At 44.0% G+C, this 15668-nt stretch overlaps 1 protein-coding gene across 1 annotated transcript; it reads right to left on the minus strand.

Annotated features, from left to right (window-relative positions):
* Window positions 1–14489: 14489 nt before the first annotated feature.
* LOC124663708 (cyclin-F2-2-like) lies at window positions 14490–15668 on the minus strand. The gene has a single exon (XM_047201382.1). It carries the CDS (start codon window positions 15666–15668, stop codon window positions 14490–14492), a length of 1179 nt encoding a protein of 392 aa, XP_047057338.1.

Raw genomic sequence — 15668 nt, forward strand, 5'->3', positions numbered from 1 at the left:
TAGATGTATGTATACTAGTTGGTCAGAAAATCATTATGAGTGATCAGCTCGTGTTGCAGGTTTTGCTAAACCTGTTGTATGCGCAACTTTGCTTTCAACCGATTGTAAGTTTCGACAGTCACTCCCGAATATTTCGGGTGCAATGATTCTGCCGATGAGCCCGTTGTTCTTTGATATTTCCTTAAGTAAAATATCGAACGTGGGTTGTTTTATATGTATTTCCAGACTCTTGCTATTTACGGCGCTCGTAGAGGCATCTGTAGCGAGAGGAAAGGTCAGCGTCCTTGTTTGTTTCATGATCCTTGCTATTTGCGGCACTCTTTGAGGCATCTATAGCGAAGGAAAAGAGCAAGGTCCCCGTTGCTTCATGATCCTTGCTATTTGCGGCACTCTTTGAGGCATCTATAGCAAAGGAAAAGAGCAAGGTCTTCGTTGCTTCATGATCCTTTGCTATTTGCGGCACTCTTTGAGGCATCTATAGCAAAGGAAAGAGCAAGGTCTTCATTGATTTTGCATCATAGCACTCGTAGTTTAAGAGGCATTTTTAGAGTGCAATCTCTGGGCGTATTTTCCATCGCACCGATATTCCTTGAAATATACGAACAAGGTTCCTGACGATGCAGTTCGGGTGTCCCGAATTACTGCAATTCTTCAAAACTTGAGTCTTCATATCTTCTTGGGTTCCAGCGAACCGGCGCTCCTGATGGGAGTAATAGTCTTGAAATCTTCTTGAATTCCAACAAACCAGCGCTCCCGATGGGAGTAACCGCAATAGCTCGAAGATATTTCAGGAGCCCCCGAGTAATTCCAGCGCTCCCGATGGGATCGCATCGGGTCGATATTAAATAAGATGACATCCATTGAATATTCCAGATGATGAATCCACCAATCCGAGAGTGCATCGGGAGAAGATATATCCAGAGCCGAAGAAGATAAGTCCATCGAGTAATCATAGATGATGGAGAAAATAAATCCACTGATTCGGGGAAAATAAATCCACCGAGTAATCGAGAGTACTGGAGGTAACGGTGTAATGCCGCCTCCCCGATCGTCAGGTGTGGCGAAAGAAAGAGGAACACTTAGTTCTGCAGGCGCAGTCGAAATAGTTGCACGGCCAAAGATAGTCCGTGCAGCGGGCGCAGCCGAAATAACTGCGCCATCCAAGATAATTCACGCCGGCGGGCGCAGCCGAAACAATCCCACCATCCAAGATAATCCATGCGGGCGCCAGGCAAACGTGGTCAATGAAGAGGACGCAATTGACATAGCCGATCCGCTGCGGGTGAGTATCCGAATATATTGGGTCCGTGATGTCGGGTCCATCAAAGAAAGTCCATGCCGGCGGGCGCACTCGAAGTAATTCCGCCACCCAAGATAGTCCAGCGGTGGGCGTAGTCGAAGTAGTTGATGTAGTCACGCGGCGCCTAGCTGACGTGGCCGATGAAGAGGATGCGGTTGACGTGGCCGATCCGCGGCGGGTAAGCATCCGAATATATCGGGTCCGTAATGTCGGGTCCGCGGCAGGCGAGCCCCCGAGTAAGAAGAGTGCGCAATGGCGGGCCCGATCAGCCGAGCAGGGCAGTCGACGGGCGAGCTCCCGAATATATCAAGTCCGTGATGCAACGAGCGAGCCCCGAGCGTGGCGACTATGCGCGGTGAAGCAGTCGAAACTTGTTCCGATCTGCAGTCATATTACAGCGCAAAAAACTGTGCACAAATAATAGTACGAGCCAAAAAATACTTGGCGAAATAAATTTTGTAAGTAGAGATTAATCAGAAGTGTAGCACCTGATGATTATTTCTATCGGATGACGGTTTCGCGACGCCAGGCCCGCATCGGCAGGTGCATGCTGGCAGGTGCGTGACGCCAAGTGCGCGGCATGTACGCCAAACCATCCGAGGTTGATCGCATGCGTTCTCCTTTGTATGCAACAGCTTGACCTGTGTGTTGGCGGTTGAAAGCCGGTCCGAAGTTCCCAATCTGCTTCCATCGTGAGGAAGATCGGCTGTGATGAAATAGATGGATCCAGTCACAAAAAGTGTGACGATTCTCATAGGAAACGTTCAAGAAATAATTAATCTCTGCCATGGTTAGCTGAGCAGTACTAAAAACGGATCAAAGATCCAATAAATACTAACGTAGACGTGAGAATAGTTAAGTAGCACTTAGCTTTGTTTATTCTTTGGAAGAAGCCAAAGGATCGGATACTGGAACTCGCGAGTGCGTGGCATCAAAACCAGAAAGTGATGGATTCTAACGCGCACAATGGATCGCTTCGTCGGTTGCTTGCTGTGTGCGGAAAGAAAATCTGGTCGGCCGCTAGATCAAGTGGTTGATAATGAATTTGATGTAGATGGATCCCGCCCGGATGACAAAATCCAGCGCCGCGATTCCCACAGACGGCGCCAATTGACGAGGCGGTTCCTCGGCAATGCCCACCATGAAGGGCTTGGGTTTTTAGAGAAAGACGACGACGGAAGTTCCGGGAGCGAGGCGGTACACGACGTACCCAGGTTCACGTCCCCACGGTGGAGGATCGCTACGTCCTGCTAGCAATCCACTATATGAACATATGTACAGGGTGCCGCCACAGGCGGAGTAGTTGGATCTAGTCTAGTTCTAATCCGCGGGTTGCGGTTTCTAGGCGTGTCGCCTCTACGATTATGTTTCTGATTGTGTGTCTAAGGGGTGTCCCGGCCTGGCTTTATATATCAGCCAAGCTAGGGTTTACAAGAGTCCTAGTAGGATTCATATTGGAGTCTTCTTTCCTTGTAGTCCAAGTTGAGGCGCGTGCAGATCCAGCTTGTCGAGTCCTCGTGCTGGTCCACCTTCATAGTTTGCACCGGGTATGGCAATGTCGAGTACCCGAAGGGTTATGCCCACGTCAGACGATGTGTAATAGCTCATGCTACTATTCTTCACTACAAAAAATGTTGTTATCAACCACAACATTTTTTTTGTCGGCTAAGGCGACGAAACGAGTTCTGTGGTGCATATCGTGCCACATAAGGATCAACCAAGGATTTCCCAATCGACGATTCTTTGTCGAAGGAAAATTCGAAACGTGGCAAAAGAGTTCGAGGGAGGCCGTTGACTGCTGATGTCATGCTAACAGACACGTGGCAGACACCGTCAATTGGTTGAATACCCATGGTAGATGACATGCCCACACAAGTCCTACTACGCCTTAAGAAGACCAGCTCAATAAAGAAGACCGGGCAAGCCCAATGAGGTATTGGACCGAGCCGACTAACTTGGTTTGACTAGTCAACTAAATAAATGGGCCGACCCCTTAAGTGCACAGGTAGGTCAAATGTCTTGCCTTGACCAGTCAACTTGTTAAATGGATTGGCCGATTTAGGATATCTTAGGTGGACGACCCATTTAAATTGTATGGCATGTTGGTGTATCTATAGGCCAGCCCGTCAAGACGAGTAGGCCAGCTCACTAATGATACTTTGAGTTAACACGTCTACCCATTAGTTAAGTGGGCTGCCCAAATTAGCAAACTGGCCCAACCCTCAGTGGCCAACTGGACCTGTAAGAAATTCTAAACAGTGCATTTGGACCGGTCTGTAAAACCTCGCTAGGCTCACTTTTAATATGAGGATTTTAGTTCGATTAGGCTTTTTACGCTAGCCCACTAAGCCGACGACAGGCCAATTTATTAACTGCATGGCCCATCATTGGCCAACAAACAGTTGGGCCTTACTGTTACATCATATATTGTTCAAACATGTGGGCTACAATATATCACAATATTAATTTTGATTCAGCCTATTATAACTAGTAAAATTTTCCCATATTAAGTTGTCCATTTAAATCATCAGTCTTAATGACAAGTAACACAACATAATACACTAGAAAGTTACAGACCTTAAATTTAAAAGCGCTTAAATATTACAATAACAGTAAAAAAGCTCAAACATTACAACAACCGGAAACAACTCAAATATTACAAGCTATACAAATGGCATTGCTGGAAACCTGTATCAACAGATATGTTTAAATTGCATTTCTGCTATGTAAACTTCACCAAGTAAAAGTAACACTTGGTTTACCATTAGAGTTGAGTAGATTATTAAGTATCTGGCTATCCCAAACTTGCCTATTTTCAATTCATGTATCTCATTAAGTGTTATGATGATTTTTACATTTCTTTCCTATGTTTGCTATTCAATTAAAAAAATTGACTGGTGTGCAAATGCAGCTATTATTAGTGCTGGAATGGTTGGGACAGTAGACATTATGGGCCTATTAGATGAATTGGTATCGTCACTGTTGCGTTGTGGAAAGACCTGGACACATGATGTAGATGCCCTGCAATCTGCCTTCCTTGCTTTATTCGCAAACTGAAGTCAAGACAGAATAAGTTACGGAAGCATACAAGTAGAGAAAACAAGCATATTCATTGTCAAATATTTTCAACAAGCGTCTATGACATAATATAACACAACAAGGTATCGATCCCACTGCAGATCAACCAGTTGGCAAACATGAATAAAATAAATCATGCAACTAGACATTCATTTTAGATGCATTAGCATCCCAAATTTAACGTATGCTCATCCTCGAGCATAAAGTGATAACTAAATGGTCTTTGTATTTTTTGTCAATAGATGCACAATATTTAATTCATGATCATTTCTACTTAAAGTATAATGGTTCATTGATAAGTAAACGACAACAAGCAATCATCAAATGAAGTAAAAAAAACATAAACTTCAAGTATGCATAAGAGCAAAGGCACCTTGCATAATAGTAAATTTTTCGATAAAGAGCATATATTAATATCGCGAAGATACCAATTACACCCAGTCTCTGCAACAACGTCATACCATAGTGGCATAAAGGATGCACATAGCCAAAAAAAGAGGAAGAAATTACAAAACAGAAAAGTCTCGCTACAGAGATCCATTTCTTGAAATAGCAACACTGACACCACCAAGACAACACCAGAATATCTGCTTCTCCATAAGCGACGACTCCAAGAAGGAAACAGTGCACAAGCCCTTTCCTCGCCCAAACATAGATCTTAGGTTTTCACCCTGAAAAAATCCTCACTCTCAAAACAATGCCTCCAACAAGAACATTGCCAGGCACAACCAGTTAAGGCCAGACCTTGGATTTTCACCCTGAAAGATAGAACTCTGAACTTCTCCTGTGCAGTCGCCCCACATACAAGTCGTTGTTTCAAGCATAAAGCACCAAGCCATTTCCACCTCACCACCAAGATCTGACCACCATTGTTATTTCGTTGGTCTCGGCTTTCATGACCTTCTCCGCCAGCACCATGATATTTGCTGCCAGCAGAGCTTCGAAGCGCTCCCTCTGAAACCAAACGGTCACATAAAAAACATGGGTGCGCACGACCGAAACCACCCAATCCAGCAATCTTCAGGCATCACAATGAATTTCGCCGGCAGGGCCTTCCGAAACATGACAATCTAGCCAGCCCGGTGGGAAGAAGCTCCCGACAGATCTTCACTTGGCGCAAGAAGAATCCGAGGACCACAACCATTATTCGCAAGACTAGCAGCCTCCTCGTCGCCGGTCAACTACTAGCCAGATCGGAAGACATGGAGAGGGCAGTACTGCACAGCCCATCGGCGTGGCAAGGACCAACACCAGGGCCACACCTGCCTAGGTCCACCCGGTTGAGATCTTGGCCAAGACCTAGATCAGATCGAGGTGGCCTAGGGCACCACCGTGCGGGAGGATCCCGACGGTGCACCATCGCCTCCTCGCCACCGCTCCGGTGGAGGTGCTCAGTGATGTCTACGCACGCTTCTATTCCTGTAGACAGTGTTGGGCCTCCAAGAGCAGAGGTTTGTAGAACAGCAGCAAGTTTCCCTTAAGTGAATCACCCAAGGTTTATCGAACTCGGGGATGTAGAGGTCAAAGATATCCCTCTCAAGCAACCCCGCAATCACGATACAAGAAGTCTCTTGTGTCCCCAACACACCTAATACACTTGTCGGATGTATAGGTGCACTAGTTCGGCGAAGAGATAGTGAAATGCAAGCAGATATGGATGTATATGAGTGGTAATAGCAATCTGAATAAAATATGGCAGCGAGTAAACATGCAACGAGAACAAATAAATAAACGGAGATTCGATGTTTGGAAACAAGGCCTAGGGATCATACTTTCACTAGTGGACACTCTCAACATTGATCACATAATAAAACCACTCTACACTCTCTTGTTGGATGATAAACACCATTAATTGTGTAGGGCTACAAGAGCACCTCAATGCCGGAGTTAACAAGCTCCACAACATTCGATGTTCATATTTAAGTAACCTTAGAGTGCATGATAGACCATTGCCATTATACCGAGTACTAACATAGCATGCACACTGTCACCATCAGGCTATGAAAGGGGGAATAGATCGCATCAATACTATCATAGTAATAGTTAACTTCATAATCTACAAAAGATCACAATCATAGCTTATACCAAGTACTACATGATGCACACACTGTCAACATTACATCATGGAGGAGGAATAGACTACTTTAATAACATCACCAGAGTAACACATAGATGATATTCAACTAGATCACAAAGAGAGAGATGAACCACATAGCTACGGTAGAGCCCTCAGCCTCGGGGGAGAACTACTCCCTCCTCATCATAGGAGATAACAGCGTTGATGAAGATGGCGGTGGTGTCGATGGAGATGCCTTCCGGGGGCACTTCCCCATCCCGGCGGCGTGCCGGAACAGAGACTTCTGTCCCCCGAATCTTGGCTTCGCGATGGCGGCGGCTCTGGAACTTTTCTCGTATCGTGGCTTATTCGTGTCGAGGATTTAGGTCAGGACGGCTTAAATAGGCGAAGAGTCGAAGCCGGAAGGGCCACGGGGGTCCCACACACTAGGGGGCGCCCCCCCTGGGCCGCGCCGCCACCACGTGTGGGGCCCCCAGGGCTCCCCTCTGGTCCCTCTCTGGCTCTCTGGAAGCTTCCGGGAAAAATAAGGTTCTGGGCGTTGATTTCGTCCGATTCCGAGAATATTTCCTTACTAGGATTTCTGAAACCAAAAACAGCAGAAAATAGGAACTGGCACTTCGGCATCTCGTCAATAGGTTAGTTCCGGAAAATGCATAAATATGACATATAATGTGTATAAAACATGTGAGTATCATCATAAAAGTAGCATGGAACATAAGAAATTATAGATACGTTTGAGACGTATCAAGCATCCCTCAAGCTTAGTTCCTACTCGCCCTTGAGTAGGTAAACGATAACAAGGATAATTTCTGAAGTGACATGCTATCATAATCTTGATCAATACTATTGTAAAGCATATGAGATGAATGCAGCGATTCGAAGCAATGGCAGAGATAATGAGTAAACAAATGAATCATATAGCAAAGACTTTTCATGAATAATACTTTCAACACAAGCATCAATAAGACTTGCATAAGAGTTACTCATAAAGCAATAAATTCTTAGTAGAAAGCTTTGAAGCAACACAAAGGAAGATATAAGTTTCAGCAATTGCTTTCAACTTCAACATATTTATCTCATGGATAATTTTCAACACAAAGTAATATAACAAGTGCAATAGGTAAACATGTAAGAATCAATGCACGTAGTTGATACAAATGTTTGCTTCTAAGATAGAAAGAAGTAGGTAAACTGACTCAACAATAAAGTACAAGATAGGCCCTTCGCAAAGGGAAGCATGGATTACTATTTTTGTGCTAGAGCTTTTCATTTTGAAAACATAGAAACAATTTTGTCAACGGTAGTAATAAATCATATGCGTTATGTATAAGACATCTTATAAGTTGCAAGCCTCATGCATAGATTACCAATAGTGCTCGCACCTTGTCCTAATTAGCTTGGATTAACACGGATTATCATTGCATAACATATGTTTCAACCAAGTGTCACAAAGGGGTACCTCTATGCCGCTCGTACAAAGGTCCAAGGAGATAGATCGCATTTGATTTCTCGTTTTTGTTAGATCTCAACTTAGGACATCCATACCGGGACAACATAGACAACAGATAATGGACTCCTCTTTAATGCATAAGCATTCAACAACAGATAATATTCTCATAAGAGATTGAGGATTAATTGTCCAAACTGAAACTTCCACCATGATTCATGGCTTTAGTTAGCGGCCCAATGTTCTTCTCTAACAATATGCATACTCAAACCATTTGATCATGAAAATCGCCCTTACTTCAGTACAAGACGAACATGCATAGCAACTCACATGATATTCAACAAAGGTGTAAAAGTTGATGGCGTCCCCGTAAACATGGTTACCGCTCAACAAGCAACTTATAAGAAATAAGATACATAGCTACATATTCTTCACCACAATAGTTTTTAAGGCTATTTTCCCATGAGCTATATATTGCAAAGACAAAGAATAGAATTTTAAAGGTAGCACTCAAGTAATGTACTTTGGAATGGCAGAGAAATACCATGTAGTAGGTAGGTATGGTGGACACAAATGGCATAGTTTTTGGCTCAAGGATTTGGATGCACGAGAAGAATTCCTCTCAATACAAGGCTAGGCTAGCAAGGTTGTTTGAAGCAAACTCAAGTATAAAACGGTACAACAAAACTTACATAAGAACATATTGCAAGCATTATAAGACTCTACATTGTCTTCCTTGTTGTTCAAACACCTTAACCAGAAAATATCTAGACTCTAGAGAGACCAATCATGCAAACCAAATTTTAACAAGCTCTATGTAGTTCTTCATTAATGGGTACAAAGTACATGATGCAAGAGCTTAAACATGATCTATATGAGCACAACAATTTCCAAGTATCAAATTATTCAAGACATTATACCAATTACCACATGAAGCATTTTCTGTTTCCAACCATATAACAATGAACGAAGCAGTTTCAACCTTCGCCATGAACATTAAAAGTATAGCTAAGAACATATGTGTTCATATGCAACAGCGGAGCGTGTCTCTCTCCCACACAAGCATGAATTTATTCAAACACAAACAAAAATAAAAGCACACAGGCGCTCCAAGTAAAGCACATAAGATGTGACGGAATAAAAATATAGTTTCACTAGAGGTGACCTGATAAGTTGTCGATGAAGAAAGGGATGCCTTGGGCATCCCCAAGCTTAGATGCTTGAGTATTCTTGAAATATGCAGGGATGAACCACGGGGTCATCCCCAAGCTTAGACTTTTCACTCTTCTTGATCATATTGTATCATCCTCCTCTCTTGACCCTTGAAAACTTCCTCCACACCAAACTCAAAACAAACTCATTAGAGGGTTAGTGCATAATTGAAAATTCACATATTCAGAGGTGACATAATCATTCTTAACACTTCTGGACATTGCACAAAGCTACTGAAAGTTAATGGAACAAAGAAATCCATCAAACATAGCAAAACAGGCAATGCGAAATAAAAGGCAGAATCTGTCAAAACAGAACAGTCCGTAAAGATGAATTTTTTAGGGGCACTTAACTTGCTCAGATGAAAATGCTCAAATTTAATGAAAGTTGCGTACATATCTGTGGATCACGCACGTAAATTGGAAGATTTTTCTGAGTTACCTACAGAGAATCCTACTCAAATTCGTGACAGCAAGAAATCTGTTTCTGCGCAGTATTCCAAATCTAGTATCATCTTTACTATCAAAGACTTTACTTGGCACAACAATGCAATAAAATAAAGATAAGGAGAGGTTGCTACAGTAGTAACAACTTCCAAGACACAACAAAACAGTAGCAAAATAAAAACATGGGTTATCTCCCAAGAAGTGCTTTCTTTATAGCCATTAAGATGGGCTCAGTAATTTTAATGATGCACTCGCAAGAAATAAGAGTTGAAGCAAAAGAGAGCATCAAAAGCAAGTACGAAACACCTTTAAGTCTAACCCACTTCCTATGCATAGGAATCTTATACACAAATAAATTAGTAAGGAGCAAAGTGACAAGCATAGGAAGATAAAACACGAGTAACTTCAACATTCTCAACATAAAAAGGGGAAACTTAATATTATTAAGATGCATATAACCATGTTTCCCTCTCTCATAATAACTTTCAGTGGCATCATGAACAAACTCAACAATATAAGTATCACATAAAGCATTCTTATTCACATGCATAAAAGTATCATTACCCTCCACATAAGCATAATCAATTTTATTAGTAATAGTGGGAGTAAAACTATCACAACCATCATTGTAATTATCATAAATTGCAGGCATGATATAATCATAATAAACTTTATCCTCCATAGTAGGTGGCACCAAAATACCACTATCATTATAATTATCATAAATGGGAGGCAAAGTATCATCAAAGTAAATTTTATCCTCAATGCTTGGGGGACTAAAAATATCATGCTCATCAAAACCAGCTTCCCCAAGCTTAGAATTTTCCATAGCATTAGCAACAATGGTGTTCGAAGCGTTCATACTAATATAATTACTACTAGCATGCAAATAAGGTTCCATAGGTTTTTTAATTTTCGCATCAAACAATCCATGTCTTAACTCAGGAAATAGAATAAAAAGCTCACTGTTGTTTTCCATTATGCCTAACTAGTGAACAAGAAACAAAAAGATGCAATTGCAGGATCTAAAGGAAATAGCTTCGAGCAATCACACACCGGCAACAATGCTAGGAAATAGCTTAGTAGTCGGAGATGTGAATACCTTTTACCTTACCTCCCCGACAACGGCGCCAGAAAATAGCTTGATGTCTACGCACGCTTCTATTCCTATAGACAGTGTTGGGCCTCCAAGAGCAGAGGTTTGTAGAACAGCAGCAAGTTTCCCTTAAGTGAATCACTCAAGGTTTATCGAACTCAGGGAGGTAGAGGTCAAAGATATCCCTCTCAAGCAACCCTGCAATCACGATACAAGAAGTCTCTTGTGTCCCCAACACATCTAATACACTTGTTAGATGTATAGGTGCACTAGTTCGGCGAAGAGATAGTGAAATACAAGTAGTATGGATGTATATGAGTGGTAATAGCAATCTGAATAAAATATGGCAGCGAGTAAACATGCAACGGAACGAGTAAATAAACGGAGATTTGATGTTTGGAAACAAGGCCTAGGGATCATACTTTCACTAGTGGACACTCTCAACATTGATCACATAATAAAACCACTCTACACTCTCTTGTTGGATGACAAACACCATTAATTGTGTAGGGCTACAAGAGCACCTCAATGCCGGAGTTAACAAGCTCCACAACATTCGATGTTCATATTTAAGTAACCTTAGAGTGCATGGTAGACCATTGCAATTATACCGAGTACTAACATAGCATGCACACTGTCACCATCAGGCTATGAAAGGGGGAATAGATCGCATCAATACTATCATAGTAATAGTTAACTTCATAATCTACAAGAGATCACAATCATAGCTTATACCAAGTACTACATGATGCACACACTGTCAACATTACATCATGGAGGAGGAATAGACTACTTTAATAACATCACCAGAGTAACACATAGATGCTATTCAACTAGATCACAAAGAGAGAGATGAATCACATAGCTACGGTAGAGCCCTCAGCCTCGGGGGAGAACTACTCCCTCCTCATCATAGGAGACAGCAGCGTTGATGAAGATGGCGGTGGTGTCGATGGAGATGCCTTCCGGGGGCACTTCCCCGTCCCGGCGGCGTGCCGGAACATAGACTTCTGTCCCCCGAATCTTGGCTTCGCGATGGCGGCGGCTCTGGAACTTTTCTCGTATCGTGGCTTATTCATGTCGAGGATATAGGTCAGGATGGCTTAAATAGGCGAAGAGTCGGAGCCGGAAGGGCCACGGGGGTCCCACACACTAGGGGGGCGCACCCCCCTGGGCCGCGCCGCCACCACGTGTGGGGCCCCAGGGCTCCCCTCTGGTCCCTCTCTGGCTCTCTGGAAGCTTCTGGGAAAAATAAGGTTCTGGGTGTTGATTTCGTCCGATTCCGAGAATATTTCCTTACTAGGATTTCTGAAACCAAAAACAGCAGAAAATAGGAACTGGCACTTTGGCATCTCGTCAATAGGTTAGTTCCGGAAAATGCATAAATATGACATATAATGTGTATAAAACATGTGAGTATCATCATAAAAGTAGCATGGAACATAAGAAATTATAGATACGTTTGAGACGTATCACTCAGCCCCCGGCCAAGATCAGCCCCGCCGCCTACCAACCCCCATGAGCCGCGACCGAGAGACACCTCTTATGCCCACCACCATTTCAGACGGATAGGCGCCGCCATCACCGCCGGTTGTGGCGGCAATGACGGCTAAGGGTGATGCGAGGGAGGGGGCTAAGGGTGATGTGAGGGAGGCCTCCAGAGTCGCCCGGGAGGAGGCGGCTCAGGAGGGAGGGAGGATAGAGCCTAGCTCAAGTGGTTATGGTAATCGCAGCATCATAATAGTAAATGAACAAGTACAATGGATAATTAAGTAAACTTGTATGCAGGATATAAATAATTCATAAGGAAGCTTATGCATTCAAAATTGTTCATAACATTTTTTCGTAGAATAGATCTTGTAAGAAACTTCGTTTTTACCTCTGCAAAAAGTAGAAAGCAAGCAGGAATTAAACATGGGTAAGACATCTATATTCCATATCTTTATACCTGAGGGTATGCTTAAGATCATAGTTCATCATAGTGTTGAGTTTCATTGGCCCTACCATAAGTATCTTTAATGGATTCTATAGCCCTTTTATGTCCCATGTGTTATAAGTTAAACATGACATATCAAGAGTAGAGTTTGAAGTTAATCTTCAGGGTATCTATTGCCCCTTTTTCAAGTAATTACACCTCGTTCACACCATCGTGTTTATACCAATGGCTATCCATACTCCAATGACAATAAACTCGGTTTAATATGTTCTTAGATGAAAAGGTCCACCACGTAAGCGTGGCTTAAGTTAACGGTCCAAAAACAATGTCAAACCCAACTAGACAAATGACATATGCAACATATCTCATAAATCATTTTACTAATATTTTTTTTCTTTTTTTTTCATAATGATAATACCACCCTTGATTGGAGGGGTTTTACCCTCATCTTTTATAACTCATATTTTTTTATTACAAGGGTGGGTGGGTGCATGTAAAATTCGTGGTCACCGCACAGTTACTTCCCCATGCCAAGCATCGACAAAAGTATAAAATATTTGGAATCTAAATAAAATAGCCCATGTGAAATATACCTGGAATGGAATTTAAAGCCATACATAGGTAGATATGGTGGACCCACTAGAATAACTTGGCTCAAGATAATAAAGTGCTTTGAGAGATATGTTGCATCCCTTCGCCTTTATTTTATAGCATCCAAAGTTATAATTAAACTTATTCTAGTAGCTAAATAACAAACACTAGTCACATCTACAGGTGGTGGTATTTTATTAAAAAGCAGGATTGCTAAACAAAACTAAAACTAGATAAAGACACTCCATTTTTTTGCGAATATCAAATGTTGCTAAAAAAGTATAAAGGTGTGCAATAGGTCCACTGGGGTGCCTTAGAAATTCCCAAGCTTATGGTTTTCACCATTCTTTGATAGCTCCTTGTTTTTGTTCCTCCATCCCTATCAGAAAACTTCGACACAAAACTTTCTTCCACTTCTTTTTTTGGGTGACATTAGTGGCATAAAAAATATATTCAAACTCCTATCCAAACTTCAAATAAATTAGAATCTCAAATGTTCAATGAGTTGCTTAAGTGGCCAACATTCAAAGTATTTCAAAAGAATCAGAAATAATCAAAAAGAAACTCAAGGAAACCTATTTTGCATCAAAAGACAAAAGGTTGGGCATGCTGCAAGGTGTCCTAGGGACTCTTTGATCGTCTTAACCATGGAAGCTCTAGCTTCGCGAGATGTTGTTTCTCTCGCGGTGAACAAAGACTATAATTGGGCATTCTTTGAGGTAGATTGTGCTGAGTTGGTGTGTATCTCGAAGGAGAACGAAAAGATCGGTCAATTATTTCGCCAATCCTATATGATGTTCATGAGTTAGGTTTTTCTTTTGAATCTTTTAGTTTAGTCCACTGCACAGGATACCATTCAGCTCGCAATTACCCTAAATTTGCATGCAATAATGTGGTGTCTAATGTTTGGGTCTGAGTCATCAGTGTCTAGAACACAACCTCTTGGCTTATTGTGACCATATGTGTTGAATTAATAAAGCTCTCAAGTTCTCACAAAAAAAGGTAGTACTAGAAGTTCCTACTCGAAAATTCAAAACGTCACAACTTAATGAATTCGAAAAAAGAAACTCGACGAGTAAATCACCTAGATCTTAGCCATTGCAAATGAAATGGGGAAACTATATAACCAGCAATAAAAGCTGAGATTGATGTACAGCAGTTCAATTCATAGGGCCCCACAATTGCTCAGTTTCAGTCTTTCAGTTGCAAATGCATGAACATTACAAAGAGACATTACGGTTCTTCTACACTTGTACGAGCTGCCAAAATTGCGCTCTCAGTTTTACAGTTTGATCAATACTGAGGGTCACAAATGAGCGACTGGGCGCATAGCATGCAGGCATCCTGCCAAGTTCGTGACGTCGTACCCCGTGAGCTCCTGCATATCCGTGCTCCACGCCGCTACGTCCCGCGCAGACCTCGCCAGGAAGATTGCAGACGACGCGACGACGGACGGCAGGTACCCGAGACACGCGTAGTTGCGCAGCGACTCGTCGGTGAGGCGATGCGCCATGCGCTGGATCTTCAGCTCCTCCTCTCCTTGTGCGTGCTTGGTGAAGCGGCTGACGAAGGTGTGCGCCGTGGGGCCGCCGAGCTGGTACCCGAGCGCCACCACCATGCGGCGCTCCACGTCGAGCACCTCCTCCCTCGTGGCGGACCCGCCGACGTACCAGGAGATCTTGTCGGGGTCCAGCTTGGCCAAGGTGCGCTGGCCGTCCTCGTACTTGGCGGACACGAAGATGGCCACGGCGCCCAGGAGGCGGAGCTCGTGGTCGGTATGCTTCCTCATGGCTCGCACCGACAGAACCCGGTCGACGTAGGCCACGGCGTGGTGGAGCGTGCCGTCGACGAGGTCGTGGTTCCGGACGAAGTCGTCCATCCAGTCGATCATGCGGGCGCGGTCCGACGGGGTCACCCGGTCCTGCTGGACCGTCTTCAGGTAATCCGGCCGCGGCCGCTCCTCGGGGCTCCCCTCCGTCCTCCGGAGGTTGGCGTCGATGTCGTCTTCGTAGTCGGGGCACACCCGCCGGCGCTTCGTAGTCGAGGGCTTCTCGTTCTCGGAGACGGCAGCGGATAGTGGCGGCGGCGCCGCGCGCTTTGGGAGCTTCGGCGGCACGGGGATCTCGCTGGGCGATGGCGGGAGTACCTCACTGCAAGGACGGGAGAAGACGGGAGGCGGAGGTAGAACACAGGCGGGCACGTCGTCGACGGGCAGCTGATCGCAGAAGAATCCGATGCTGGGGGGCGGGGTTTGAAGACGGGCGACGGGCTGCCGAGCGTAGGAGAATTCGAAGCCGGGGGGCGGAGGTCGACGACGTGCGGGCAAGTCGGCGACGGTCTGCCGAGCGAAGGAGAATCCGAAGCCGGGCGGCGGAGGTCGACGACGTGCGGGCAAGTCGGCGACGGGCTGCCGAGCGAAGGAGAATCCGAAGCCGGGCGGCGGAGGGCGAGCAAAGGCCCAGGGATTCACGGCGCGCTGCATCAT

This window comes from Lolium rigidum, chromosome 6 (genome assembly GCF_022539505.1).
Source record: "Lolium rigidum isolate FL_2022 chromosome 6, APGP_CSIRO_Lrig_0.1, whole genome shotgun sequence".
NCBI lineage: Eukaryota > Viridiplantae > Streptophyta > Magnoliopsida > Poales > Poaceae > Lolium > Lolium rigidum.